The sequence below is a fragment of the Gorilla gorilla genome, chromosome 1 (genome assembly GCF_029281585.2).
Source record: "Gorilla gorilla gorilla isolate KB3781 chromosome 1, NHGRI_mGorGor1-v2.1_pri, whole genome shotgun sequence".
Lineage (NCBI taxonomy): Eukaryota > Metazoa > Chordata > Mammalia > Primates > Hominidae > Gorilla > Gorilla gorilla.
The window spans coordinates 38,892,076-38,918,469 of record NC_073224.2 but is presented as its reverse complement, the minus strand read 5'-3'; the positions used below and the strand labels follow the sequence as shown (position 1 = coordinate 38,918,469).

Genomic DNA, 26,394 nt, shown 5'->3' with positions numbered 1-26,394 from the left:
CACTGCAACCCCCACCTCCTGGGCTCAAGCCATCCTCCCATCTCAGCCTCCTGAGTAGCTGGGATTACAGGTGCCCGCCACCATGCCTGCCTAATTTTTTGTATTTTTAGTAGAGATGGGGTTTCACCATGTTGGCCAGGCTGGTCTTGAACTCCTGACCTCAGGTGATCCACCCACCTCAGCCTCCCAAAGTGCTGGGATTATAGGCATGAGCCACAGCACCCGGCCTCATTCATTTTTAAATGAATTCCTCCCACTGGCCCTCAGCTAGGACCTCTCTTAGTACTTCTGGCCTGAGGTTCTCTGCCCACTGACTACGTCGTTCATGGTTGATTTCTTTAGCAGCAAGTAAGACAGTGCCAGAGTCACAATCAAAGCTCTCGTGCTGCTTTCACTCTGGCAGATGCCTGCCTCCACGTGGATTACCACATTTCTCACCTCATCCTACAAGGCAGTTCCTGTTTCTATTCCCCGTTCACACAAAAGAACTTCGTATGTTGTTAGTAAGCAGGAGAACCAGGCTTTGAACTCAGGACTGTTTAAAGACCAAGGTCCTGGCCACTGAAATAAAACATCTGCAACTGGCAGATTAATGAAAGGCTCTAGAAGGAAACAAAAAACCCAAGAGACTGCTGGCAGTGATAGCTGAGTTTTAGGGGGAAAAGTTGTTTTAGTTTTCCCTGTATACTTTCTTGCGTAGTTTTAAAAATCTACAGTATTTACACTTTCAAAACAAAATTTATTTTTTAAAAAAGAACCTGGGGCCGGACACGATGGCTTACACCTGTAATCCCAGCACTTTGGGAGGCCTAGGCAGTGCATCACCTGAGGTCAAAAGTTCGAGAACAACCTGGCCAATATGATGAAACCCTGTCCCTACTAAAAATACAAAAATTAACTGGGCATGGTGGCAGGCGCCTGTAATCCCAGCTACTCAGGAGGCTGAGGTAGGAGAATCACTTGAACCCAGGAGGCAGAGGTTGCAGTGAGCCAAGATTGCACCAGTGCACTCCAGCCTGACCAACAAGAGTGAGACTCCATCTCAAAAAAATAAAGAACCTGGCATAATAGAAAAGGCAGCACCCACTTTCTGTTGGTCCCCTGTGTGTTCCTGTGCCACCCCTGGGGTAAGACCCTTGGGCCTCATTCTCTGTTGACTGTGATGAGGGCAGGGGATCAGCCGGGTGGGAGAAGGCCAGGGGTGTGGGAGCACTGACATACCTGACATACGGGGGCTCAGCATAGGAAGGGCTGGGGAGGAATTGAGGCCAGGCATCCAACTGTGAAACAGCCTCTTTCCAAGACAATTCTGGAATGTTAGTGTTCTGTGGGTACAGGATCACAGACACTGTGACTCCTTTGGTGCAGGGTCTGTCCCACAGACCCTGACCCAGCGACGGATGAAAGACATACACTGCCGGGTGCAGTGGCTCACACCTGTAATCGCAGCACTTTGGGAGGCAGAGATGGGCAGATCACGAGGTCAGGAGATCGAGACCATCCTGGTTAACATGGTGAAACCCTATCTCTACTAAAAATACAAAAAATTAGCCGGGCGTGGTGTCAGGCACCCGTAGTCCCAGCTACTTGAGAGGCTGAGGCAGAAGAATGGCGTGAACCCAGGAGGCAGAGCTTGCAGTGAGCCGAGATCGCACCACTGCACTCCAGCCTGGGCAACAGAGTGAGACTCTGTCTCAAAAAAAAAGACAGACAGACATACACTGACAGATATTTTGCCTGTCAGTGCGGCTAAGGGGCTCTGCAGCCTGAGTCTGCAGTGTAGTCCTCAATGCCCGGCGAAGTTCGCATTTATTTAGTACAGATTAAATGACACAGTTCTCGAGTAAACACCACTAGAGGGTAATTAACATTGCTGACCCCCCGAATAGCAAGCAATCATGCACCAGTGGATGATCAAAGGTTGGTCTTAGGACCACATGAGTAAACAAGCTATTTAGGTAAACTCCCCCACATTCCTATGTATCTGCACCCTAAGCTTTTAAGAGAATTCAGCTGCCTTCAGCCAAACCCTTTACTGAAGCTATGCAAACCTCTCGGCTTTCCAAGAAGGTTTGTGTCTATTTCCTATAACTTTATCTTAAATTTTCTCCCACCACCCTGACCGATCCCCTACACCTTGGGGTCACAGGTAAGTGAGGAAGTGGGTAGGAGAGAGAAAGAGAAAAAAAACTAGTAGCCAGAGGTGCAGGATGCCTCATTTTGTGTTCAGGCAGTAGAGCAGCAGCCCCAGCCCTGGCTCCTTGCCAAAATAGCCGCCCCGGAGAGGAAGAGGACAGAGGTGTCTGTGTGGCCCTGCGAGGTCTCCAGCTCACAGCCCCATCCCCTGCAGGCCTCATCTACATCCTGCTCAAGCACATGGTGGACCGGCACAACCTCTACTTCGTCTACCTCCCAGCCAAGCTGGAGAAGGGGATCCACTTTGCCGCTGTGAACCAGGCCTTGGCAGCCCCCATCCTGTGCCTCTTCTGGCTCTACTTCTTTTCCTTCCTGCGCCTGGGTGAGCAGCCCTTCTGACCTGGGGCCAGCCCTTGGCCTCCCATCCCTGCATCCCCACCAGCCAGTCAGATCCCTCATTGCTTTCACAGCATCAGCATGGCATCCAGTCAGAATGTGGTGCCCAGAGTGAGGGCTGGTTAGGTGTCCCATCAGAACGTGATACCCAGAATGAGGGTTGGTTACATGTCCAGTCAGAATGTGGTGCCCAGAGTGAGGACTGGTTAGGTGTCCAATCAAAACATGATACCCAGGGTGAGGGGCTGGTTGGGTGTGGTGTTGACAGCCTGGCTCCTAAGCTAGCCCGAGTGCAGGTGTAACCCTTGTGAAGGCCTGGTCAATTGTCCCATACATCCCTGGAGAGAAGATAGTGCCTTTATCAGCTGTGCAGGGACTGAACCAGAGGAAATAGGGAAGCTGATCCAGATTTGCCCTTTGAGGCTGGTGGTTGGGCCCAGCTCCTTGTACCTCCTGGCATGGAAGAGGTGGGGACGTGGAGGAGAGAAAACTGACACTCCTGGGGGAAAGACACGTCTGCCCCAGTCAGACTGGGGGTGTGGGAGGGTCCATCCTCTCTAGCGCAGGGCACTGGAGACTGGAGGGAACGGACCAGCAAGGAGGCTGAAGAATTGCCATTGACTTGGCACCCCAGTGCCTGAAATCCGACCAGGGATGATGCCAGTCATTCAGTGGGTCCCTCTGTGTGCTCCTGGCTGTGAAGACACCATCCTTGCTGCTGGAGTTGAGGGGTGGGGGTGGGGGGTTAGGCCTTACCTTTATTTTCTGCCTGAGGGAGAAGTCACGGGCAGTTTCCACACCAGGTGCGGCCCCTTCCTCAGCAGGGTGAGGGTAGGTGGTGGCCCCTCCCCGCCCACCCCAAGGCTAGCCACCCTCTATCCCCAGGTATGAAGGCCCCCGCCACTCTGTTCACCTTCCTGGTGGTGCTGCTCACCATCCTGGTCTGCCTGGCTCACACCTGCTTTGGATGCTTCAAGCACCTCAGCCCTCTGAACTACAAAGTAAAGGCCCCCGACCCCACTGCCCCATCAAGCCCTGGGAGGAACAGATGGTGGGACGGGCTCGCTGTCAACCCCGCCCACCCTTGTCTGTATCAACACAGCAGCAGCCTTCTCCAGCTTCTGCTTCTCCATGGGAAAGGCGTGGGTGGTTGGGTGCCATGTGTAGCTTCCCTTCCTCCCCTCATCCCTGCACTCCCCCACCCCATCCTCTCTCAGGCTGCCGGGGAGCTTGGTGCCAGCTGGTACTATTATTCCGGGTGTTAATAGTCTGTGCGTTTGGAGGGTGTTCGTTCACAGAGATCAGTTTTGTTTATCATCACAAGTTTTTGCTGTTATCTGCAGACAGAAGAGCCTGCAAGTGACAAAGGAAGTGAGGCAGAGGCCCACATGCCCCCACCGTTCACAGTAAGCTGTGCCCCTCAGCCTCCGAGCTTGTCGCCCTTTTTTTTGCTTTGGTTGTAACAGTCCCAACCAGATGGGCCCCGGCAAATGTGCTTTGATCATCTCTTGCTAAGATCACATGGCAGGCAGGTTTGTGAATTAATGGCAGAGACGGAATCCTGGTCCCCCTGGGTATTTTAACCTGCATATTTGAAACTGTTGAGGAGATAGAGTCTTGTCTCGATTCATGGCCATCCTCCTTGGTTTCAGTTCCCTGCTCTCTTTCCTTCTCTGCATATTTAATGCCTGGTGAGTTTGGGGCTTTAGTGAAGGCACATGGTAAGGCGCTAGGGTTTGACAAAGGTTTGTCATCAGCGATGCACCTGCCTGTGCGAGGTCCTCCACTAGGCTCCAAGAGGGTGTCAGGCAGACTTCCCTTTGAACTCAAGAAATGAACATTGCACCTGCTTCAGAGGAAGACCCCATGGTAGAGAGACACAGGGCTCCTTGCCTTCCTAGTTCTCTCTGCACACAGCCTCCAGGGTCCTGCTCCTAGGGTGGGGCTGGGAAGGGAAAGCAGAGCCCCAGGGTTCCAGAGCTGTAGCCACTGGCCTTCCTGACAGCTGTGGCCAGGACAGAGCCGACCTCATCTGCAGGGTTCTTTCTGGTGGCTGCCTCCCAGGTGTCAGGCTCTCTTATTGGTGTCTGTCCTTGGACAAGTTCCAAACAAGGGAGGGCCTCAGAAGGACTCATTACCCAGCGACACACCTGTGGCTATGCTGGCCAGGCAGGGAACATGCAGGACAGGTGGATGATGTCAAGCCCTCACAGCCAGGGTCTCGGGAGGAGTATGGTAGGGCTCTGTGCCTGGGGTCAGTGGCTGGAGCCTGGGATTGGGAGGAAATGAGACTCAAAATGAGACTCACACAGATATGTTGAGCATCCCAGGGGCCCAGGGCAGCGTTCTAAGCCCCTCTATATAGGTAGACTTGTTTCTTCTACAAAGTGAGAAATCCTTCTAGGATCCAGGGCTAGGAAGTTTAGTTTCCTCTGAGAACTGCTCTCCTGTGCTTCCTTCTGTGATCATGAGAACTGTATAACTGTGCTTCCTCTTTTGCCCTGGCTGCTAGGAAATTCTGCAGGTGGCATATTTTCGGTCTTAATGTCCTAAATGGATGTTGGTGCTTCTTCATATGTCCTTTATGGCCACTGTCTGTGTCCTGTTGGGAGAAGGGCAGGAGGGGAGGGATGCAGTGTGGAAGCTCATGCCTGTCCAAGCCAAGCACAAATCCATTTGCTGACAGCCCTACGTGCCTCGGATTCTGAACGGCTTGGCCTCGGAGAGGACAGCACTGTCTCCGCAGCAGCAGCAGCAGCAGACCTATGGTGCCATCCACAACATCAGCGGGACTATCCCTGGACAGTGCTTGGCGCAGAGCGCCATGGGCAGTGTGGCTGCTGCCCCCAGGAGGCCTGAGGCTGGGTGAGCTGCTGGCTGGGCCAGGCTCAGGGGAGCCTGTGGGGTGAGAAGACAGGTGAAGCGGCCTGATTCCCAAGTTCATGACTTCTTCCCATCTGTTTTAGGTCTCACTGCTCTGAAAAGACACAACCAGAATGGCCTGGGGCTCAGGCCCTTGGCTGAGTGGGAATGCGTTGGGACTGCCCAGCTGAGCTATCAGGTGCCCATCTTTTCTGGTCCCAGCAGTGGTGAGGGGAGCACAGGCAGGCCTCGCCCCTCCCTTGCTCACCCAGTTTCCCCTCCGGCACAAGCTTCCAGCTCTGCAGCTGGGGTGACATCCCCAGTGGTTTGTCGCCAAGACCATGTGGTGGACTTTTCGCCCCCCCAAACTGATGAGTCCGGGAGAATATATGGAGAGAGAGATGTAACAAGGGGAAGGCCTCCTCCCTTCTGAGCACACACACAACCGATAACCAAAGGGATGCTGCAGTCCAGGTCTGAGGTCCGGCTGGCATCCAGCTCCCCGCTCCATGGCCAGTCCCTCCCCAGCCCAGCAGCCCCTCCAGGCTACATCCAGGAGTAAGCTATGGGGAGCAGGTTGGGAGGTGGCCAGTGCTCCTGCCAGCTGTGCACACATCTCTGTATCCCGCTAGAGTTCTGTGTTTTTGTATCATGTTGTCAGGGACACTAGCTGGGTCAGGGTTACCCCATAGCAGGCAGGGACAAGGACCACTCATAATATGCCCATTGGACCACAGTTAAGATCCAGCCTCGCTCACCTCTTCAGGGCTGAGTGCATGAATCTGCACCTCCAGGCAGGCTCTGTGCAGTACTCACCCCCTCCGTCTGCTCCCTCCAAGGTGTGGGGGTGGGCAGTGCTCAGGGCCTCCTCGGAGCCAAAGGACAGCATGGTCGGCACAGAGGAAGGGGTACCTGGGCTGGGTGCAGGGCCATCCCACTGCCCTTGAGCTGTGGCTCTGGCAGGAAGGAGGGGCAGCCTGTCCCTCTTCTCCCTCCTGGGGATTCTGGGGAATGGGATGCAACTTAAGACTTCTGCCTGAGAAGCCTCCTCCCTGCTGCCTCCAGGGGGCACCAAGGCACAAGCCTGTGCAGTTGGGGCGGGATGGGGGTGCGGAAGAGCAGGTCCAGGCTCCTAGCACAACTGGGCTGGGGCCTTGGCACCTCTGCAGGCCCTGCCTGTGCCTGTCCGCTGGCCTGGTGGGCCTGGGCTTATCTGGGCCTTCTCACTCAGGGACTCTCTTGACGCTGACTTGCCCCCGCAGTGGTGGCCGGTGCTGCTGGGAGGGGTGGGGGCGGTGCCATTGGTCTGGTGCAGCATAGCCCTGGCCAGTGGCCTCATCCCCAGCAGGCCTCCCATGCCTCTGCCAGCAAGGAGGGGCCGGCCAGCTCTGCTTGCACAGGGGGCCCCATGTGAGGTCAGCGCACGCTCATGTCACTGAGTTCCAGCCACTTTTAGAGTAAAGTCATTTATCATCAAAGCCATGTTGCTTACCACACGGAGTTGGGGGTTGGGGAGTGAGCTTGGAGGGGTGAGGGGGTGAGTGTGGGCTCCCAGCAGGGGACAGAGGCAAACTCATTCCTCAGAAAAGGGGTATCTTCCCCAAGAAAAGCCTGGAGGGCACTTGTGGGGGGAGGTGGCTGGCGGGGGGAGAGGGGTGGGTCATTGCCGCTCCAGCACCGACAGGAACTTGCGGATGTCCTGGGCGAGCAGCTCCGGCTCCTCAAAGGCCGCAAAGTGGCCCCCACGAACCATGTAGGAATAGGAGATGAGCTTTGGGTACTTGAACCTCACCCACTTTTCAGGCGTGTGCAATAGCTCATAAGGGAAGGCAGAGAAGCCAGTGGGCACATAGACCTTCATCCTGGAAGTGAAAGAGCCGACGGAGGGGTGAGGCTGTGGCCCTGCGCCCCTCTGTCCTGCACAGCAGGGGGTTAAAGCACCTGGGGGTGAGATCAGCTGGCCCACCCACAAGGAGCCATAAAGAAAAGGACAAATCCAGGGTCTCAACCGCCCTCCCCTCACTAAGGGCCGTCTCTTTTCTGGGAGGGCCACCCAGGCAGGGGCATGGGACAGCCTCTAAATCCCCACCTTTGAGGGTTTCCATGTGAGACTTGGAAATCCCAGAACCATCAGTGCCACTCCAGACCAGCATCCTAGACTGGGGAGCGGTACTGAGGGCCGCCCGGGAGCCAGGCAAGTGGTCCCTCCATGAGGGCTTTCTCCAAACACCTCGACATTTAGTGTTCCCATCCAAGGGCCCCTGGGGCACCTGCAGGCAAGGCTATACTTATCCCACCACCAAGTGCCCTTCGTGGAGCCCAAGACTGGCCGTCCCCCTGCCTCCAGCCTCAGAGGCCCCTGTTCTCAGCTCAGCCAGGCTCACCGCTCATGCTTCTGGGTCATCCAGCCCTGTCCCAGGTTCTCCTTGTAGAAGCGCTGGGAGGAGATGATGGTGCCTGTTGTCCAGTAGAGCATGACGTTGGTCAGCAGGTCGTCCAGGGAGAACTTCCTGGGAACGCAGAACACAAAGCCCCACTCTCAGTGCCAGGTACAGTTGTGTGACAAAGGGCAGCCGGAAAGTCCTACAAATGCCAGGCCCTGCCCATGCGGCTTCCCTCCTCAGACCTCATGCAAGGTGTGTGGTATCCTCGTGTCACAGGCAGGCTGCGCCCAGGGCACCAGACTGGAGTGCATGGATTTAGTTGAAATGTCTCTTATCACCCCAAGGTCCTCCCCCCACCCACCTTGCCTCTACACACCTGTCCCCTCTCTCCTGCCACTGACCTCTCCTCCCTCCCCTCAACCCCTGCACCGTGAAACTGCTCAGGGCACCAGCTACTGTGGTGACCACATACCAGGCAGCATGTTCTAAGCTCCTTACCTTCTTTTAATTCATGTTTTCCTCTCAACAGCCTATGGGACATAGGTACTATTATCTCCATTTTACTTATTAAGTGGAGAATCCAAACCTAGCCAGCTTGGATCCAGGATGCATACTCCACAGCCCCCACCCCACCTTCCACTTTACCCAGAGCACACCCTCCCAACCCTACCTTCCTCACTCAAACCCTGAATCTCTAGCAACAGCAGCAGGGAGCAGGGACAGAGATAAAGGGAACAGCCTTTTCAATGTGATTTTGGTGGCAAAATGAAAACTGGTCAATGAAAACTAGTTCCAGTACACACGTCACCTCTGTGAACTGGATTTCTGCAAGTTGGCCAAGTGCTTCCATCTCCCTTTCAGCTCTGCCCGCAGCTTGAAAACGACCACGACCACCATTTCCACCCTAGTGTGTTCCTGTTCTTTCTGGAACACAGATCTGATCCTGTCTACCTCCTGCTCAGGGATTTGGTGCTCCCTGTAACCCGGGGCCAGAGCTGCAGGAGTGGCCTAGTGGGACAGTCTGGTGGGGCCTCACATCTTGCTCCAGGTATCCGTGTGCAAGGAGCAGGCCAGACCCCTTGCCAAGGTGGTCTTGCAGCAGCTCCATCAACCCCTGTGTCCTGCTGAATGTAGGGCAGGGGAAACAGATCCCAGACAAAGGCCCTGCTGAGGCTCTTGGAGGAGGTGAGGACCTGCCTGCAGGAATGAGTTTGCTTTTGATCTGGCCCCAGTGTACCTGCTTCAGCCTCTGGACAAGCCACCCTTTCCAAGCACCCTTTCCTTGCATTTTTATTGCTTTTCTCTTTGCCTAAATTTCTCTCCTCCATCCAGCAAACTCCTACTTATCCTCCAAGGCCCAAATCAGATACATTCTCCTGGTCATTTCCCCTCTCTGCTGCTTAGACAAAGAGAATCCTCCTTCCACTGGACTCTCACAGTCCTTTGCGCATTCATTCAACACCTATGTGCTGGGCTCTCCCACTGTTCACCCGGCATTGTTCTAGGTGATGGGGCTACAGCATGGCCAAGACAGAGTCCCTACCCCCAAGGCAGGATTCAGTCTCATTTTACTGTCTTTCCCATCCCCAGCACTGTCTGGTCCTCTGTGTGTCACTGAAGGAATAAAGGGATGGGCCCTGGAAAGGGTGGGTCAGAGCTGACCTTGGTGAAGCCTGAGTCAGGCCACAGAGCTGGGAGTCAGGCATGTAGAGGATACAGCCTCTAAGGCTCTGAGAGATTAACAGCCTCCTGTCTTTCTGCGACCACCCTCCTGGAACACGCAGTCACGTGACCCTGATGCCAGGCTCTCCAGGGAATCAGGAGGAAAAGCCCAGGTGCTCTTGACAATAACGTGGTGCCTGCTGCCCTGTGGGCTCCCTAATCCCCAGAGGGGCCTGTTCAGCAAAAGGAGCACAAGCAGGTGAGCCTGCATCCTAGTCCTGACCATGCACTGTGAGGCTGGGAACAACTCACCAGGCCGCCTCACCCAAAAAATGCAGCTACGTTGGTCACGGGGTGAGGATTTGTAAGAAAGCCAACAATAGAATTTGCTGAGTGCCCCATGCAGAGCAACCAGACAAGGGGATGAAGAGGGTGAGGAGGTTGGCTGCTGGGACCAGGGTCATGACTGCAGGGGCAAACCAGGGCCTCACCTTTCCAGGCCTCCATCCTCCAGGTATCGGAATTCCGTATTGGTCCAGGTGGAAAACTTCTCTAGAATATAGGCAGCCAGACCCACAGGAGAGTCATTCAGAGCAGAGCCTGGCGGGGAGCAAGGGAGAGACTCAGGCCTGGGGACCAGAGAGCCGGAGCTTCAGGTGTGATGTGTGGCACTGGCCGCAGAGGGCGGGGCTGTGTGCAGGAAGCCACGGTCGAGCACAGGCCTGCCTTAACTCCTGGGTGCTCATGTGCCTCGCTTCCTTAACTCTGCCTCGGCATCCTCATCTGATAAACAGGGACGATACCTTCCCACTGTCTCCCAGGGCCTGGCACACTGCCTGCTCAGCTTCCTTCAAACTGAAGGGCCTATGCCTCTGCATTTGGTGGGGTCCCAATGAGAAGTGCTGTTTTTAAAAAGGCGGGGTTTTTCAGTCTATGTGCTCTGATTCATGAAAAATGAGAAGCCACCTAAAAAAGTCTAAAATAGGGGATCAGTTACAAATAATATTGATATACTCATAAGCCAAAATACTGTACAGTCATTAAAAATGGCTGGAACAGGCTGGGGGCATTGGCTCATGCCTGTAATCCCAGCACTTTGGGAGGGCGAGAAAGGTGGATCACCTGAGGTAAGGAGTTCGAGACTATCCTGGCTGACATGGTGAAACCCCATCTCTATTAAAAATACAAAAAAATTAGCAGGGCATGGTGGTGCATGCCTGTAATCCCAGCTACTTGGGAGGCTGAGGCAGGCGAATTGCTTGAACCCGGGAGGTGGAGGTTGCAGTGAGCCGAGATTGTACCACTGCACTCTAGCCTGGGCAACAGAGCAAGACTCTGTCTCAAAAAAAAAAAAAAAAAAAAAAAATAGGCTGGGACAGTGGGACAGGCCGGGTGCGGTGGCTCACACCTGTAATCCCAGCACTTTGGGAGGCCGAGGCGGGTGGATCACCTGAGGTCAGGAGTTCGAGACCAGCCTGGCCAACATGGTAAAACCCCGTCTCTACTAAAAATACAAAACATTAGCCAGGCATGGTGGCAGGTGCCTGTAATCCCAGCTACTTGGGAGGCTGAGACAGGAGAATTGCTTGAACCTGGGAGGCAGAGGTTGCAGTGAGCCGAGATCGCACCACTGCACTCTACCCTGGGCAACAGAGCCAGACTGGGTCTCGAGAATAAATAAATAAATAAAGCTGGGACAATGGCATAAACGAATCTCACAAACATAATATTGAGCAAAAGAAGCCAGACTCAAGGGTATATACTCTGTGATTCTATTCATAGAAGGACTTAAACAGGTACAATCAAAACCATCTCAGTCAGAAGTCAGAGCGTGGTACCTGGGAGAGAACCCCGAGGGGCATCTGGAGTGTTGGGGCCATGTTGGTGATATGGACGTACTTCACTTGTGAAAATTCTCACCAAAATGTTCACAAGTTCTTTTGAAGGAGAGGGGATGTGGGGAGGGAGAAGAGGTTATATGAGATTGTCTTTAATGTTTTGTACTTTTTGCATTTTTAAGCTTTTTGACAATGAACATGTATTTTATAATCAGAGAAAAATGCTGATTTTATAAAGTGCCATTATTATGATTATGAGCTGCCTCGTGTGTGTGGGCATGGGTTTGCCATGAAAACTATGAAGAACTTCGAGATGGGCAAGACAATTCCTGGGTGTCTTCTGGACAAGATCTAGGGAGTTACCTAGCAGACCTTCCGGACTGACGTGATGCTACAGGGGTCCCATCTTTCCTTGTCATTGAGCTATTTTACAGTTCTGTGAATTGTAAAGAACTGAGGGTAATGCGAATGACTCTCGTTCATAGAGGCAAATTAATTTTGTCCCATGGAGATTTAATTGATATTACTCTCTGGATGTTGACAAGTTTTGTGTCTGTTAGCAAATTAATTTCAGTGTTCTTATTTGTCTTTGAATTGTTTCTTTTTAAAATTTTACTGGTTCCTTTATAAATTTACCTTTTTGGAAAAGTATTGTCCTTTAACAGGACCCTGGTGGCAGACATGGTTGCTGGGCCCTCCCTCACTGCCTGGGAACCTCTTCCCCAAGGCCCCAGGGCACCCTCTCCCCTCTCCCCTGCAGCCCCAGAGCTGCCCACTCCCAGGATTCCTCCCACCTCACCCCCTCCATCCCTCTGCTTCTCAGTGTAGGATATAGACTCCGGGGTGGGAGATCAGGGGTGAAAGCCACTATGAAAACTGAGTCGGCTAAACAGAGTTGCTAAATTGGCCTGGGAATCTGCTGAGGGTCCATCCTCTTGATTCTATGGGAAAATGCAGTTTAAAGATCTAAAGAGCTGGGAGGTCCTTACAAGAGGCTTCCTTCTGTGGGCAGCATTGGGGTGGGGTGGTGAGGTTACCCCGCGGGTGTCTCCCTGCCCCAGTGGAGCCGGCAGTGGGTGAGGACCCCTGAGCACACTCACCTACGGTGTCAGGCTTGGTGCACTGGATGTGCATGTAGCCGCTCTCCCTCATCAGGCTGTAGAATACCTTCTCCTTGACGGGGTACAGCAGCTCCACATCCCTCTCAGTGAGGCCAAGAAACCTCCCGAAACGCTGTCCCAGGAGGAGGGTCAGGGTAGAGAAGTTGCTTAAAACCAAAGCCATGTTCAAGTGCAGGCCTTTCACGTGGCTGAAGGCAGAGAGAGGGGCCGGGGTGAGGCTGGGCTGGTGTCAAGGAGAGGGAGAGAGGAGAGATGGCGGAGGAACAGGCCTCAGGGCTGAGGAGCGAGCACAGAGCCAGCCTCTTTCAGCACCGGCCCCACTGGGGAGGCCATGGGAGTTGGAGAAGGGAGGTTAGGGGTAAAATACAGTTTCTGGGGAGTTCTGCTCAGGGCTGTCCCAGAGCTTGGTCCAGCGGACAGGTCTAATGCCTGACCTTCCCCTCCTATCACAGGCCTTCTCTGCCTGGGAACCTGACCCAGAGCCGCAACCCTGGGTTACAGACAGGAGGATCCAAGTCAACGTGCCTCAGGCACTGCTGAGTGACAGGTCACACTCCCTCCTCTCCCCTGGGGGGTCCTTGGCCCACCCTGCACAGAGGTCCACTTCTTAGAGGACACACACACACACACACACCCCACCCCAACAGTGATCTCACCTGGGCACCAGCTGGGCCATATTAGTGCAGATCAGGGACCCCCAGTCCCCTCCTTGAATGTAGAATTCCTGGAAGCCCAGCCGCAGCATCAGCTTGTAAAATATCCTGGCGGTGGCCACCGAGTTGAACCCTGGCAGTGATGGGGAAAGGCATGGAGTCACAGAGTCACAGGCAGATTGCTCCTTGGGCCCTCTGGTGTTCTGTGAAATTTCTCAGGCCTGCCTACCCACAGGTGGAGGTCAGAAAAGCTCACAGAGGCAAGAAGGAATCCTGGAGCCCAAATATAGGGGTGGCATCTCCAGCCCCGGAGGGCGGTGTGTCTGCGGCCGGCCTCTCAGGCCCCTCCTTTCCCAGCTTCCTCGGGCCAACTCCCTGCTCACCCCCCCAGAAGGAGAGCCTGGTGGGAACACCTGGCCCACCCTTGGCGAGGACGGGGCAGTTATGGAGCCTCTAGCAGCCCCGTACCCTTCTTGGAGGATGCCTCTGAGAAGCCATAGCCAGGGATGGAAGGGCAGATGACTTCAAAAACGTGCTCATCGCTCAGGCCATGGTTCTTGGGGTCAGTCAGGAGTGGGATGATCTTATAAAACTCGTAGAAAGAGCCGGGCCAGCCGTGCACCATCAGCAAGGGCTTCGGGGTACGGCCTGCAGGCAGCTGGGGGGGCTTCACGTGGATGAAGTGGATGTCCAGCCCTGGGGGGACAGAGCACAGTCAGGGTGGAGGGAGAGAGAAGACCCTGCACGGTCAGGCTCTGGCACCCCCCAGAGCCTAGATATTGAGTCCTGCCACCCTTAGTGCCCCCGCCCCCCTTCATGGTATTGACAATAATAAGGGCTGACACTGGTTTCACACTCACACTGTGCTCCAGGTGCACAGATGTCCTCACTCAGCCTTCACAACCTCCCTGCAAGGGAGCTACGATTATTGCCTCCCGGTTTCCTTAGAGGTGCCCCCTGACAGCTGGGCCAGGTCTGTACAGCCACTGCTGGGTTTCCAGGGCTCAGGACAGCTCCTGGCTCACAGCAGGCCTCCATAAATTCACAGTGAGGGCGGCTGCCATGCCTGGAACTCTCTGCCACCAGGGCTGGTGCAGTCAGCATGGTCTAGCTAATGTTCTGTTCTGTCGTTAATATATTATACAAATAATACATGTTTACTGTAGAAAACTTAGAAAACACAGATAAGCCAAAGGGGGAAGACTCACATGTAATCCCACTCTCTAAAGAAAACATGGTGTTGTCTGTCTAAACTTTATTTTGGAACAGTTTTAGATTGCTGAAAAACTGCAAAGAGTCCAGAAAACTCCCATATACCTCACACCCACCGGGTTTCCTCCATTATTAATATTTTATGTTAGCATGGTACATTTATTATAATTAACGAACCAGACTGAGATATTATTAACTATAAAGTCCATTGATTTCCTTAGTGTTTACACTTTTTATTATATGGCGAGAACACTTAATATGGGCCCTACCCTTTTAACAGATTGTAAGTGTCCAACACTGACGGCGCTCTGCTGTACAGCCCATCTCTAGGATGTATTCGGCTGGCAGGACTCAAACTTTACACAGCAACGATCAGCAATGCCGTTTCCCCTATTCCCCAGCCCCTGACAACCACCCTTCTACTCTCTGCTTCTGCTGAGTTTGACTATTTCAGATTCCTTCTATAGGTGGAATCATGCGGTATTTGTCCTGTCCCTGGCTTACTTCACTTAGCATTATTTCCTCAGAGTTTATTCATGTTGTCACACATTACAGGATTTCCTTTTTTTTTTTTCTTCTTTTAGAGATGAGGTCTCACTGTGTTGCCCAGGCTGAGGTGCAGTGGCACAATCACGGCTCACTGCAGCCTCAACCTCCCGGGCTCAAGTGGTCCCCCAACCTCAGCCTCTCAAGTAGCTGGGACTACAGGTGGGCAACACCATGTCTAGCCTATTTTTGTTATTTTTTTTTGTAGAGAAGGGGTCTCGCTATGTTGCCCAGGCTGGTCTCAAACTACTGGGCTCAAGCCATCCTCCCACCTTGGCCTCTCAAACTGTTGGGATTACTGGCGTGAGCCACCACACCTGGCCAGCATTTTCTCCTTTTTAAAACCTGGATAATACTGGTATCTACACACAACAAAATATGAGCCAGATTTCCTTAGTTTTTCCCCTAATATCCATTTTCTGTTCCAGGATCCCATCCAGGACTCACACACCACTGAGCTGTCATGTCTCTTTAGACCCTTCTTGGCTGTGACAGTTCAAACTTTTAAAAAAGACTTAGAGAACATAACTTTTAACAAAAATAGAACCATACATACATTCTATTTTAGAATCTCTTTTTTTTTTTTTTTAACTTAACAATGTATCCTGGGTGTCCTTCTATGTTGCCAAATTTACTCCTATTCTAAAGGACCAAGGCCAAGAACAGGCCTCCAGCCCCGGGCAGGGTGCCAGAACCACACATGGGTAAGTCCACGATGAATTCAATGCTGGAAACTGGCTCTTTTGGAGCCGTTGTACCTGAGGGAGGTTTTGTACCGTAAACGCCCAATGTCAGCTGGTTGTGGTGGCTCACACCTATAATCCTGATACTTTGGGAGGCCAAGGTGGGAGAATTGCTTGAGCCCAAGAGTTTGCGATCAGCCTGGGTGACATGGTGAGACCTTGTCTCTACTAAAAATGTAAAAAAAAAAAAGAAAAAAAAAAAGGAAAGAAAAAACAAAGGCCGGGTGCGGTGGCTCATACCTGTAATCCCAGCACTTTGGGAGGCTGAGGCAGGTGGATCACGAGGTCAGGCAATCAAGACCATCCTGGCTAACACGGTGAAACCCCATCTCTACCAAAAATACAAAAAATTAGCTGGGCATGGTGGCGGGCGCCTGTAGTCCCAGCTACTCGGGAGGCTGAGGCAGGAGAATGGCGTGAACCTGGGAGGCGGAGCTTGCAGCGAGTCAAGATTGCGCCACTGCACTCCAGCCTGGGTGACAGAGCGAGACCCCAACTCAAGAAAAAAAAAAAAAAGAAAGCCTAGTGTGGTGGTGCATACCTGTGGTCCCAGCTACTTGGGAGGCTGAGGTGGGAGGATCGCTTGAGCTCAGGAAATTGAGGCTGCAATGAACTGTGATCACACCACTGCACTCCAGCCTGGCTGACAGAGTGAGACCCTGTCTCTAAAAAAATCCCAGTCTCATGAAGAACCCTGAAAGGGTCCAGTGGGGTAAGGCTGGCAGCTGCCAGGATGGAAAGGGCCCTTTACTGCCTCCTGCCTCTGGGCCTTTGAACATGCTGTTCCCCTTTCTTGGACCACCTTCCCCACACACCTGGCAAAGTCCCACTCATTTCAGCTTAGATGCCACCTCCTCCAGGAAGCCTTCCCTCACATTCAAAGGAAGATTGTGGGGCTCATGAAGCTCCCAGAGCCTCCTCCTTCAGAACACCACCACTATGTGCTGTAATTGCCCCTGAAGAGCCTATGAGCTGTGAAGGAGGGACCCTGTCCTCTCTATGCGTCCCCAGCCCCAGCAGAATGCCTGGGTACAGCAGGCGCCCTGTTAGTTTCTGCTGGATGGACACTGAAGAGCTGGGACAACACAGGGATCCAAGTCAAACTCAAGGAAGCCAGGCAATTTTGTGCCAGGAATCCAAACAGGAACCTATGGTAATTGCATACAGCAGTTTGGCTGGGATTAAGTGGCTTGGATCCTCTTGTTAGGCTCATAACAGAAGATATCAAATTACTGTAAAGAATACAGCAACACTCAAGAGGAGTCCAAATTTGATCCAAAAAATCATTCCAGATTTTTTTTTTTTTTAGTGTTCTTGGCTGAGCTCCAGGATGGGCTCTAGTTCCAGGACACACACCACTGGGATTTGACTTAGCTTTTCTCTGGCTCATTCTCCCACAGGCCTGGCCTGCTTGCATCAGAACAAGGATGTTTGCTGCCCTGGCACCTCCAAGTCGAGGTTTCCATCCATCCTTCCTTTCTCCCTTTTTTTTTTGAGATGGAGTCTTGCTCTGTTGCCAGGCTGGAGTGCAGTGGCGCGATCTCGGCTCACTGCAACCTCCGCCTCCCTGGTTCAAGCAATTCTTTTGCCTCAGCCTCCCGAGTAGCTGGAACTACAGGCACGTGCCACCACGCCCAGCTAATTTTTGTATTTTTAGTAGAGACGGGGTTTCACCATGTTGGCCAGGATGGTCTCGATCTCTTGACCTTGGGATCCACCCGCCTCGGCCTCCCACAGTGCTAGGATTACAGGTGTGAGCCACTGCACCCAGCTTTTTTTTTTCTTTTTTTTTTTTTTTTGAGACAGAGTCTTGCCCTGTCACCCAGGCTGGAGTGCAGAGGCACAATCTCGGCTCACTGCAAGCTCCGCCTCCCGGGTTCACGCCATTCTTCTGCCTCAGCCTCCCAAGTAGCTGGGACCACAGGCGCCTGCCACCACACCCGGCTAATTTTTTTTGTATTTTTAGTAGAGACGGGGTTTCACCAAGTTAGACCAGGATGGTCTCGATCTCCTGACCTTGTGATCCGCCCGCCTTGGCCTCCCAAAGTGCTGGGATTACAGGCGTGAGCCACGGCGCCCAGCCTTTTTTTTTTTTTTTAAGACAGAGTCTCACTCTGTTGCCCAGGCTGGAGTGCAGTGGTGTGATCTCAGCTCACCGCAAGCTCCACCTCCTGGGTTCACGCCATTCTCCTGCCTCAGCCTGCCAAGTAGTTGGGACTACAGGCACCCGCCACCACACCTGGCTAATTTTTTGTATTTTTAGTAGAGACAGGATTTCACCGTGTTAGCTAGGATGGTCTCAACCTCCTGACCTTGTGATCCACCTGCCTCAGCCTCCCAAAGTGCTGGGATTACAGGCGTGCGCCACCGTGCCCAGCCTCTCTCTCTTTTTTTAAGAGATGGGGTCTTGATCTGTCACCCAGTGCAGTGGTGTCCTCGTAGCTCACTGCAGCCTTGAATTCCTGGGCTCAAGCAATCCTCCTGCCTCAGCCTCCTGAGTAGCTGGGACTACAGGTGCATGCCACCACACCCAGTTAACACTGTATAATTTCAATTTCCTTTTTTTAGGAACTTTAGGAACTGACTGACCAACATGTCTTTCATATACTTTAAGTAATTCCTAGAATTTTAACAAATTAAAATCTTCACTGTTCCTTGAAAAGGCCAAATTATCTTAAACATTAAAAATATGATTCCTAACATGTGCAATTTCCTCAATATAAAAAATTAACAAGCTGGGCACAGTGGTGCTCGCCTATAGTACCAGCTATTCAGGAGGCCTGAGGCGAGAGGATTGCTTGAGCCCAGGAGTTCGAGGCTGTGGTGAGCCATGATCACGCCTGTGAATAGCCGCTGCACTCCAGCCTGAGCAACACAGCAAGACCTTGTCTCTGAAAAAGATTAATTGTATGGCAACCCACAGAGTGGGAGAAAACATTTGCAAATATCATATAAGAGATTTTATTCAGAATAGAGAACTCCTAAACCCTAATAAAACACCCAAAAAATGGACAAAAGACATGCACAGACATTTCTTTGGAGAAATTACAAAGAATCCAATAAGTACAGCATAAAAAATGCTCAACATCAGTAATCATTAGGAAAATGCAACTCAAAACCACAATGTGATACCACTTCATACCCATTAGGAAGACCATTACCGAAAAAAAGAAAGGAAAAAATTATTGGCAAGGATTTGGAGAATCGGGATTCTGAGGCATTGTTGGGTGGGAAAGTAAAATGGTGCAGCTGCTGTGGAACACAGTATGGCGGTTCCTCAGAAAATTAAACACAGAATTACCGTATGATACAACAAGTCCACTTCTGGGTATAGATCCAAAAGAACTGAGAGCAGAGTCTTTTCTTTCTTTGAGATGGAGCCCAGGCTGGAGTGCAGTGGCGCGATCTTGGCTCACTGCAACCTCCGCCTCCTGGCTTCAAGCAATTCTCTGCTTCAGCCTCCAGAGTAGCTAGGATTACAGCTGCCTGCCAACACACCTGGCTATTTTCTGTATTTCTAGTAGAGACGGGATTTCACCATCTTGGCCAGGCTGGTCTTGAACTCTTGACCTCGTGATCCACCCGCCTCAGCCTCCCAAAGTGCTGGGATTACAGGTCTGAGCCACCCCACTTGGCCTGGGTCTAAATCTCATCTCCATCCTTCCTCTCAAAGATTGCCACATCATTGGACTGGATGGTGCATTTCTTTGGTTTTTAAATTGCATGTATGTGTTCCTGCCTAGCTCTAAAGATGGACAGATTTGTTGTGACTGCAATATTTTTGCATTTAGTAAGGTTACAACGTATAAGTACATCTCAGTGACCTATAATTGGGTTCTGAATCTCTTCAACTTTATCTGACTGTAAGTCACATTGTGGAAGAAGGCTGTTCTCATGACATACATCCCTCTCTGGCTGGCGTTTTGCAAACATACCTTCAATCTTAGTCTTGAAGTGAGGGTATCTGTTGAGAATCTCCACCTGCTTCTTCCAGTCAAATTCATTCCGCCAGTAGGAGATGACTTTCTTCAGGTAGTTGGAGTTGAAGCCATAGTGGAAGCAGCTGTCCTCCAAAGGTGGGGTGAAACGGAACTTATCGATCCTCTGGTGTAAGTCCTGGAGCAAAATGCAGGACCCCAAGTTGAGAGGGATGGGAAGGACAGAGCACAAGAGCAAAGTCTGTTTCCAGAAAACACAGCAAACCCTGCAGCCACAAGACACTGCACTCTGGGAGTGGCAAGGCAGTTTCCCACATCACTGGCTACTCCCAAAGCGGATGTGTTCTTCACTTCTTCCTTCTTCACTGTAGACTTCGCATTTCTTTTTTCTTTTTTTTTTGAGATAGGGTCTCACTCTGTTGCCCAGGCTGGAGGGCAGTGGCATGATCTCGGCCCACTGCAACCCCCACCTCCCAGGTTCAAGCCAGTCATGCCTCAGCTCCCAGAGTAGCTGGGATTACAGGTGTGAGCCACCATGTCCGGCTAATTTTTGCATTTTTAGTAGAGACGGGGTTTTGCCATGTTGGCCAGGCTGGTCTTGAACTCCTGGCTTCAAGTGATCTGTCTGCCTTGGCCTCCCAAATTGGTGGGATTACAGGTGTAAGCCACTGCGCCCAGCCCATCTTTTACTCTTTAAGTGTATACACGATACTCATCTTTAATTTACCCAGGCGTCTCTACAGCGGGAGTCGGCAAACTTTTTCTGTAAAGGGCCAGATAGTAAATATTCTAGGCTTTGCAGGCTGCAGTGACTCCACTCTGTCTTCGTAGTGTGAAAGCAGCCACAGCCAATGCACAGATGAATGGGGGTTGCTGTGTTCCAATAAAACTTTATTTGTGGACAGCCATAGCCAATGCACAGATGAATGGGGGTTGCTGTGTTCCAATAAAACTTTATTTGTGGACAGCCATAGCCAATGCACAGATGAATGGGGGTTGCTGTGTTCCAATAAAACTTTATTTGTGGACAGCCATAGCCAATGCACAGATGAATGGGGGTGGCTGTGTTCCAACAAAAGTTTATTTATGGACACTGAAATCTGACTGCTATATAATTTTCACGTCACAAACTATTATTCTTCTTTTGATTTTTTTCCCCCTAACTATTTAAAGAGGTAAACACTATTCTTGGCATGGGCGCTGTGCTAAAACAGGTAGCAGGCTACATTTGGTCTATGGGCCATGGTTTCCTGACCCCTGATATACAACATTGAATGATACATTATAACTGAGTTGGGATAAAAATTACAGGCCAGGCCCAGCATGGTGGTTCACGCCTATAATCCCAGTGCTTTGGGAGGCCAAGGCAGGTGGATCACTTGAAGTCAGGAGTTCGAGACCAGCCTGGCCAACATGGCGAAACCCCATCTCTACTAAAAATACAAAAATTATCTGGGCATGGTGGCATGCACCTGTAGTCCCTGCTACTTGGGAGGCTGAGGCAGGAGAATCACTTGAACCCAGGAGGCGGAGGTTGCAGTGAGCCAAGATCGCACCACTGCACCCCAGCCTGGTGACAGAGCAAGACCCTGTCTCCAAAAACTAAAAAATTTACAGACCAGGAGAGAGGGTGCAAGTCTCATGGGCATGTATTAGGCTAAAAGGCCAGCCCCAGAGGGAGGAAGTTCATGTCAGCTTAGAGAGCCTCTCAAGCATCACCATTCCCAGGCTTCTTCCCAAGTGTTTCAGTCACCCCCAAACAGATTTTGGAAATCTCAGACTCCCTTAGGAGTCTAATTCCCTAAAGGAGCTTTCCTCAGGGCTCAGCCTTGGCCCTAAATAGCAAGGCTGCAGCAAGCAAGTCCTACCCAGGGAGCCTCAGCCTGGTTGCTCTTGGGTTTAGCCCAGCTTCTGCTTTTAAATCCCTTCCTCCTTGGAACTCTCATGACTTTTATCCATGCTTTTTGTGACATTTATCCTTATCCATCTTTTTCTTTTTTTGAGATGGCATTTCACTCTTGTTGCCCAGGCTGGAGTGCAGTGGTGTGATCTTGGCTCACTGCAGCCTCTGCCTCCTGGGTTCAAGGGATTCTCCTGCCTCAGCCTCCCGAGTAGCTGGGATTATTATAGGTGCCCGCCACTATGCCCGGCTAATTTTTTGTATTTTTAGAGAGACGGGGTTTCACGATGTTGGCCAGGCTGGTCTTGAACTCCTGACCTCAGGTGATCCGCCGCCTCAGCCTCCTAAAGTGCTGGGATTAAAGGCGTGAGCCACCGCACCCAGCCTATCTTTATCTATCTTTTAGTCTACTTTTCTTCGTGCACATTCCTTTTCTCATTCACTGGACTGTATGCTGTTGGACGGAAGGGGCTGTCTCTTCTCCCAAGCACTCACTGGGCCTGCACACAGTAGGTGCTCAAAACCCACGGAATGAAAGAAAGGATTGGCAGGGCCATGCCAGGCCTGCCTACCGTCCTGTCCCCCACTCAAGCCTTGCTCCTCCCAGAGAATGCATTCTCAGGTCACCCCACCTGCCCAGTCACCTCCTTCCTGACTCTATCCCTGTGCAGAGGAGGGGCAGCAGCTTCAGGATTAGATTGGACTTCAAATCCTTCTGCATGTTAGCTAGGCCGCCTTGAACGAGTTGCTTTATGCCCCTGAGCTTCAGCTTCTGCATCTGCAGTTTGGGAACAACAATCCTCACCCCGCGGGATCACCGTAGGGATTGAATGTGACCAGGAATGGCTGACACACAGCCGGTGCCTAACCAGTAGCATCCCTGCCTTCTCAGTGTTTCCTGGGTCTCTGACGGGAACCAGCTCACTTTCTCCCACAACCTCACTCCCAAGGCTTCAGGCAGGGCATAGAGGAGGTGATGACATCTGCTTTCTGTGACCTTTGATGCAGGTTAACTGGGTCTGCTGGCACCCCATCTCCTGCCTGAGCACTGCTGGGCCTTGGGTAGGGAAACGAGAAGAGATAAAGTGGGAGGGCTGGGCATCCCTCTCCAAAGCAACCTGCACCTGCCCAGCAGAGGAAAAGCAGACTGAAACACACTCCCAAGTAGGATGGACCATTCCCAAGCCCCCGTCCCCTCCCGCATCTGGCCTAAGACCCAACCCCTGTCTTCGAGACACCACCCTCTCCACTGCCCAGCCCGGCCCGGCCCAAGGTGCCTTACGTGGATCTCCTCATCTGACGTTTCCACCTTGAAAGGGCGGATGCTGTCGTCCTCCCTGGCTGCGGACCTCGTGCCTGGCCCCCACCACCCATCTTCAAGTGGCAAAGTTTCCTCTTTGTCCCGGGAGATGAACCAGTAGATGGCAAAGCCCAGCACTGAAGTGAGGAGGATTTCTAGCCACATGGCTCCTGCAAGATGAGGGGAAGCCATTAACAACGGAGCCCGCCCAGCCCGGCCCTGACAGCCCAGAGACTCCGATCCCCAGCAGGCTCTTTCCTGCTGCGCTCCAACCCTGTCCCTGATTTTATTTACACTTGACCTAATATATACATATTATATATATATACACACTATATACATATTATATATAGTATAAATATTATATATATATGATATAGAAAAATGGAAAAACAACAGACAATGAGACAAAATCACCCACAATCCTACTAAGCTTTGAAAACTGTTCATCATCCTGGGAAAACAGGAACCTGGTTTGGCTTCTGCACAGCCCTGGGTAGGGGGTTTTGGGAGCTACATTTCTGAAGCCTCATGTGTTTTTTTTTTTGAGATGGAGTTTCACTGTGTCACCAGGCTGGAGTGCAGTGGCACAATCTCGGCGCACTGCAACCTTTGCCTCCCAGGTTCACACCATTCTCCTGCCTCAGCCTCCCGAGTAGCTGGGACTACAGGCACGTGCCACCACACCCAGCTAATTTTTGTATTTTTAGTAGAGATGGGGTTTCACCATGTTGGCCAGGACGGTCTCGATCTCTTGACCTCGTGATCCGCCCGCCTCAGCCTCCCAAAGTGCTGGGATTACAGGCGTGAGCCACGGTGCCCAACAGCCTCATGTTTTTTGCATGTCTGAGAAGGCTTCTGTCCACGACCTCTGGGTTCCCTCCCCCAGGGGAGAGGAGCACCTTTCCTGAATGGTGGCCCACAGCCCCTGCTCTGTCCTTCTTGGAGGGAGGCTTATCCTCAGGGCAGACAGGGGGTAATGGGGAGGCCCAAGTGCTGGGAGAGTAAGTTCAATTTGGGGTTGGGGGACACTGCTAGGAAGCCCAGCCATGGCCACACAGCTTAGCTGTGTGTGTAAGAGCTTTATTGAAACATAATTCATATACCATACAATTCGCCCATTTAAAGTGAACCCTCCAATGGTTTTTAGGATATTCACAGACATGTGCAGCCACAGCCACAGTCAACTGTAGAACATTTTCATCAGCACAGAGAAACTCCATACCCTTCAGCTGTCGCTCCCCTACTGCCCTCCACTGTTAGGTCCTAAGCAGCCTCTAATCTACTTTCTGTGTCCATAGTGTTGCCTATTACATTTCACATCAACTCAGTTGTCTTTTAATCCCCATTTGTCTGACTCCTGTGTCTTTTTTGATCAGAAGAGGAAGAAACCATAGTCTTGGCAAAGCACTATCAGGCAGATACCAGCCCAGCATTGTTATCTAGCTCTTCATCTTCCTCATTCCTAGGGAAGTAACCCACAGACTGTTCTTGTTCAGAGTAACCTGCATGAATATGCGGGCCGTCCTTATGCCTGAGTCAGAGGAGGGTCTCTAGATGCACTGCAGTTAGGACCCAGACGGAGGAGAAAGCATCGAGTTCTGACAAGGCCCCTGCAGACCACGCCCCAGCAGCGCCCCTCGCTCTGTCTTGGAAACCCAAGGCAGGAGGTGGTCCCTGCTGGGAACCCCACCACTTGCGTGTCCTCCATTGGCTACATGTCAGATGTTTGGGACTCTGCTGGGGGGTTGCAGAGGCCCTGGAGTTTGCTCCTGTCAAGAGCTGCCCCTCTCAAAACCTAGAATTGGGCTACTGGGGGTCGTTCTATGAAATACTTGTCCACAGTGGTCCAGCGATAGAGCTCCAAACAGAAATCCACCCAGGGCGATGGCTCTTGCCTTATTCCTGCAGTTCTGTAGGAAATCTAATCAGGAAAATCAGCTTGGCACCCCCCACCTCCCTGTTTCTATCAGTGATCCCAGTGAACTCCCAGCTTCCCACCCTCAGGCCCTAGAGTCATCTCCAATTCTTCCCCCACAGCCCATCACCAAGTCCTCATGCCATCAGATTCAGCCCCTTGTGTGCCTCGCCCCCTCCCCTGGACCAGAGCCCTTATCACCCCACATGTGATTATGGAGACAGCTTTCAAGAGAGGAAACCCACAACCTCTTCTCTCATAGTCACCAGCATACGTCTTAGAACCGACTGCAGCCTTCGTCCTGGGAATCATGCCCAGGTGTCCACCCTTGAACTTCCAGTCTATCTCCCTCTCTGGATTGTGAAACTCTAAAGTGCCTCAAGGTCTCACTGATCAACATTTACTCAGTCTACCATGTGCCAGGGGGCAGGCCTTCGCTATCCCTGCTGGAGACACGTGGGACACGTTGATGCATGTTCCATCTCCAGCCAAGCCAGGCCATTGCTTTCCCTTTTTTTTTTTTTTTTTTTTTTGAGACAGAGTCTCAAAGAGTGCAGTGGTGCGATCTCGGCTCACTGCAACTTCTGTCCCTGGGTTCAAGAGATTCTCGTGCCTCAGACTCCTGAGTAGCTGTGATTACAGGTGCATACCACCACCTCCTGCTAATTTTTGTATTTTTAGTAAAGACAGGGTTTCACCATGTTGACCAGGCTGGTCTCAACCTCCTGACCTCCAGCGATCCACCCACCTCGGCTTCCCAAAGTGATGAGATTACAGGCACGAGCTGCTGTGCCTGGCCCTGTGGCTTTCATCTTTCAATCCCAAGCAGCAACAGTGCCTGGGCCCCAAGGACCCTATGTCAGCTGATCAGATGGGCAGCTGGGACCACACTCCCACAATAAAAACAAGGCAGGGAATACCTGGAAATGAGTTCCTCTTATTTAAGGAATTCAGAAAAGAAAAAACATGCATCAGCTTCTTTCATTTCCAGAAAGACGTTATGTCTCTGCCAGGAAATCCTGCCCTTTAAGAAGATGGAGAAAAGTCAGCTACAAGCCCCCGCGGTATTGAAAGCAGGACTAGGGGTTAGGGACTGGGAGACACATGGGAGCGTGTGGGAGGCAGCGGAAGGCAGAGAGCAGAGCTTTCCCCAGCAACAGGAGCAGCTGAACACACTTCACCGGGCAGGCAGATCCTACCACAATAAACCATAGCTTGGGAAGGCAGGGCTGTGCCCGTCCTGGGCACTGCCTTGACCCACAGTGCCCAGCACTGGTGACTGGCCCAGCACAGCGAAGAGCTCCACCAATATTTTATGCACTAGAAGCTAGTAAGACACATTTTGCATGATGTTGTCAAGGAGGCTGCGAGCATAATGAACAATAAAGAGGGATCACCCTCCCCAGTGAACTTTACAAACCACCCTACTTACCTGTACCTCAGCACAGGGAGAAGCACCGCTGTCGCTTCCCTCTAGGATATAAATGTGCAACTTTCCCCCTTCTGGGGAGAAAGATCCCAGTGCTTTCACCTGTCCACCAGGCTCCACGTTCTCACCCTCTGATTACTCCTTGGGAAAGAGAGCTGTGGAGCTCTGCACCTGGTGATGCTCTAAGGGCCTGTGAGAGAGGCAGGGCAGGCTGCAGGCACTGGCCCCCACTCCCCACGGCCTTTTGACAATTGCACAGTCCTGCCAAGTCAGCCAATCTCATGTGTGCACAGCGTGGTTATCTCCCCTGGACTTTGCACAGCAAACTGAACCACGTTGACCTGAGAGATACAGGG

At 52.0% G+C, this 26,394-nt stretch overlaps 2 protein-coding genes across 7 annotated transcripts in view; one reads left to right on the top strand and one right to left on the bottom strand.

Annotated features, from left to right (window-relative positions):
* The window catches only part of TMEM63A (transmembrane protein 63A), a 36,164-nt gene extending 30,363 nt beyond the window's left edge, over nucleotides 1–5,801 (top strand). For 2 of the 3 annotated variants that reach the window (XM_063708437.1, XM_055371909.2), the window contains 5 exons: nucleotides 2,351–2,518; nucleotides 3,418–3,533; nucleotides 3,876–3,938; nucleotides 5,219–5,397; nucleotides 5,499–5,801. In XM_063708437.1, the coding sequence (XP_063564507.1) occupies nucleotides 2,351–2,518; nucleotides 3,418–3,533; nucleotides 3,876–3,938; nucleotides 5,219–5,397; nucleotides 5,499–5,556 (584 nt within the window). In that variant the 3' untranslated portion in view covers nucleotides 5,557–5,801. Of the gene's footprint in view, nucleotides 1–2,350; nucleotides 2,519–3,417; nucleotides 3,534–3,875; nucleotides 3,939–5,218; nucleotides 5,398–5,498 lie in introns of those variants that run through there. The other variant, XM_055371939.2, reaches the window with a different exon arrangement.
* Nucleotides 5,802–6,844: 1,043 nt separating this feature from the next.
* Nucleotides 6,845–26,394, bottom strand: part of EPHX1 (epoxide hydrolase 1) — a 34,801-nt gene continuing 15,251 nt past the window's right edge. For 2 of the 4 annotated variants that reach the window (XM_019031137.4, XM_019031147.4), the window contains exons 2-9: nucleotides 22,674–22,861; nucleotides 19,489–19,669; nucleotides 13,521–13,748; nucleotides 13,056–13,185; nucleotides 12,379–12,587; nucleotides 9,932–10,040; nucleotides 7,779–7,904; nucleotides 6,845–7,256 (exon numbers count right to left, since the gene is read on the bottom strand). In XM_019031137.4, coding sequence (XP_018886682.3) covers nucleotides 7,055–7,256; nucleotides 7,779–7,904; nucleotides 9,932–10,040; nucleotides 12,379–12,587; nucleotides 13,056–13,185; nucleotides 13,521–13,748; nucleotides 19,489–19,669; nucleotides 22,674–22,856 — 1,368 coding nt within the window. In that variant the 5' untranslated portion in view covers nucleotides 22,857–22,861 and the 3' untranslated portion in view covers nucleotides 6,845–7,054. Of the gene's footprint in view, nucleotides 7,257–7,778; nucleotides 7,905–9,931; nucleotides 10,041–12,378; nucleotides 12,588–13,055; nucleotides 13,186–13,520; nucleotides 13,749–19,488; nucleotides 19,670–22,673; nucleotides 22,862–26,041; nucleotides 26,253–26,394 lie in introns of those variants that run through there. The other 2 variants (XM_019031143.4, XM_055371971.2) reach the window with 2 other exon arrangements.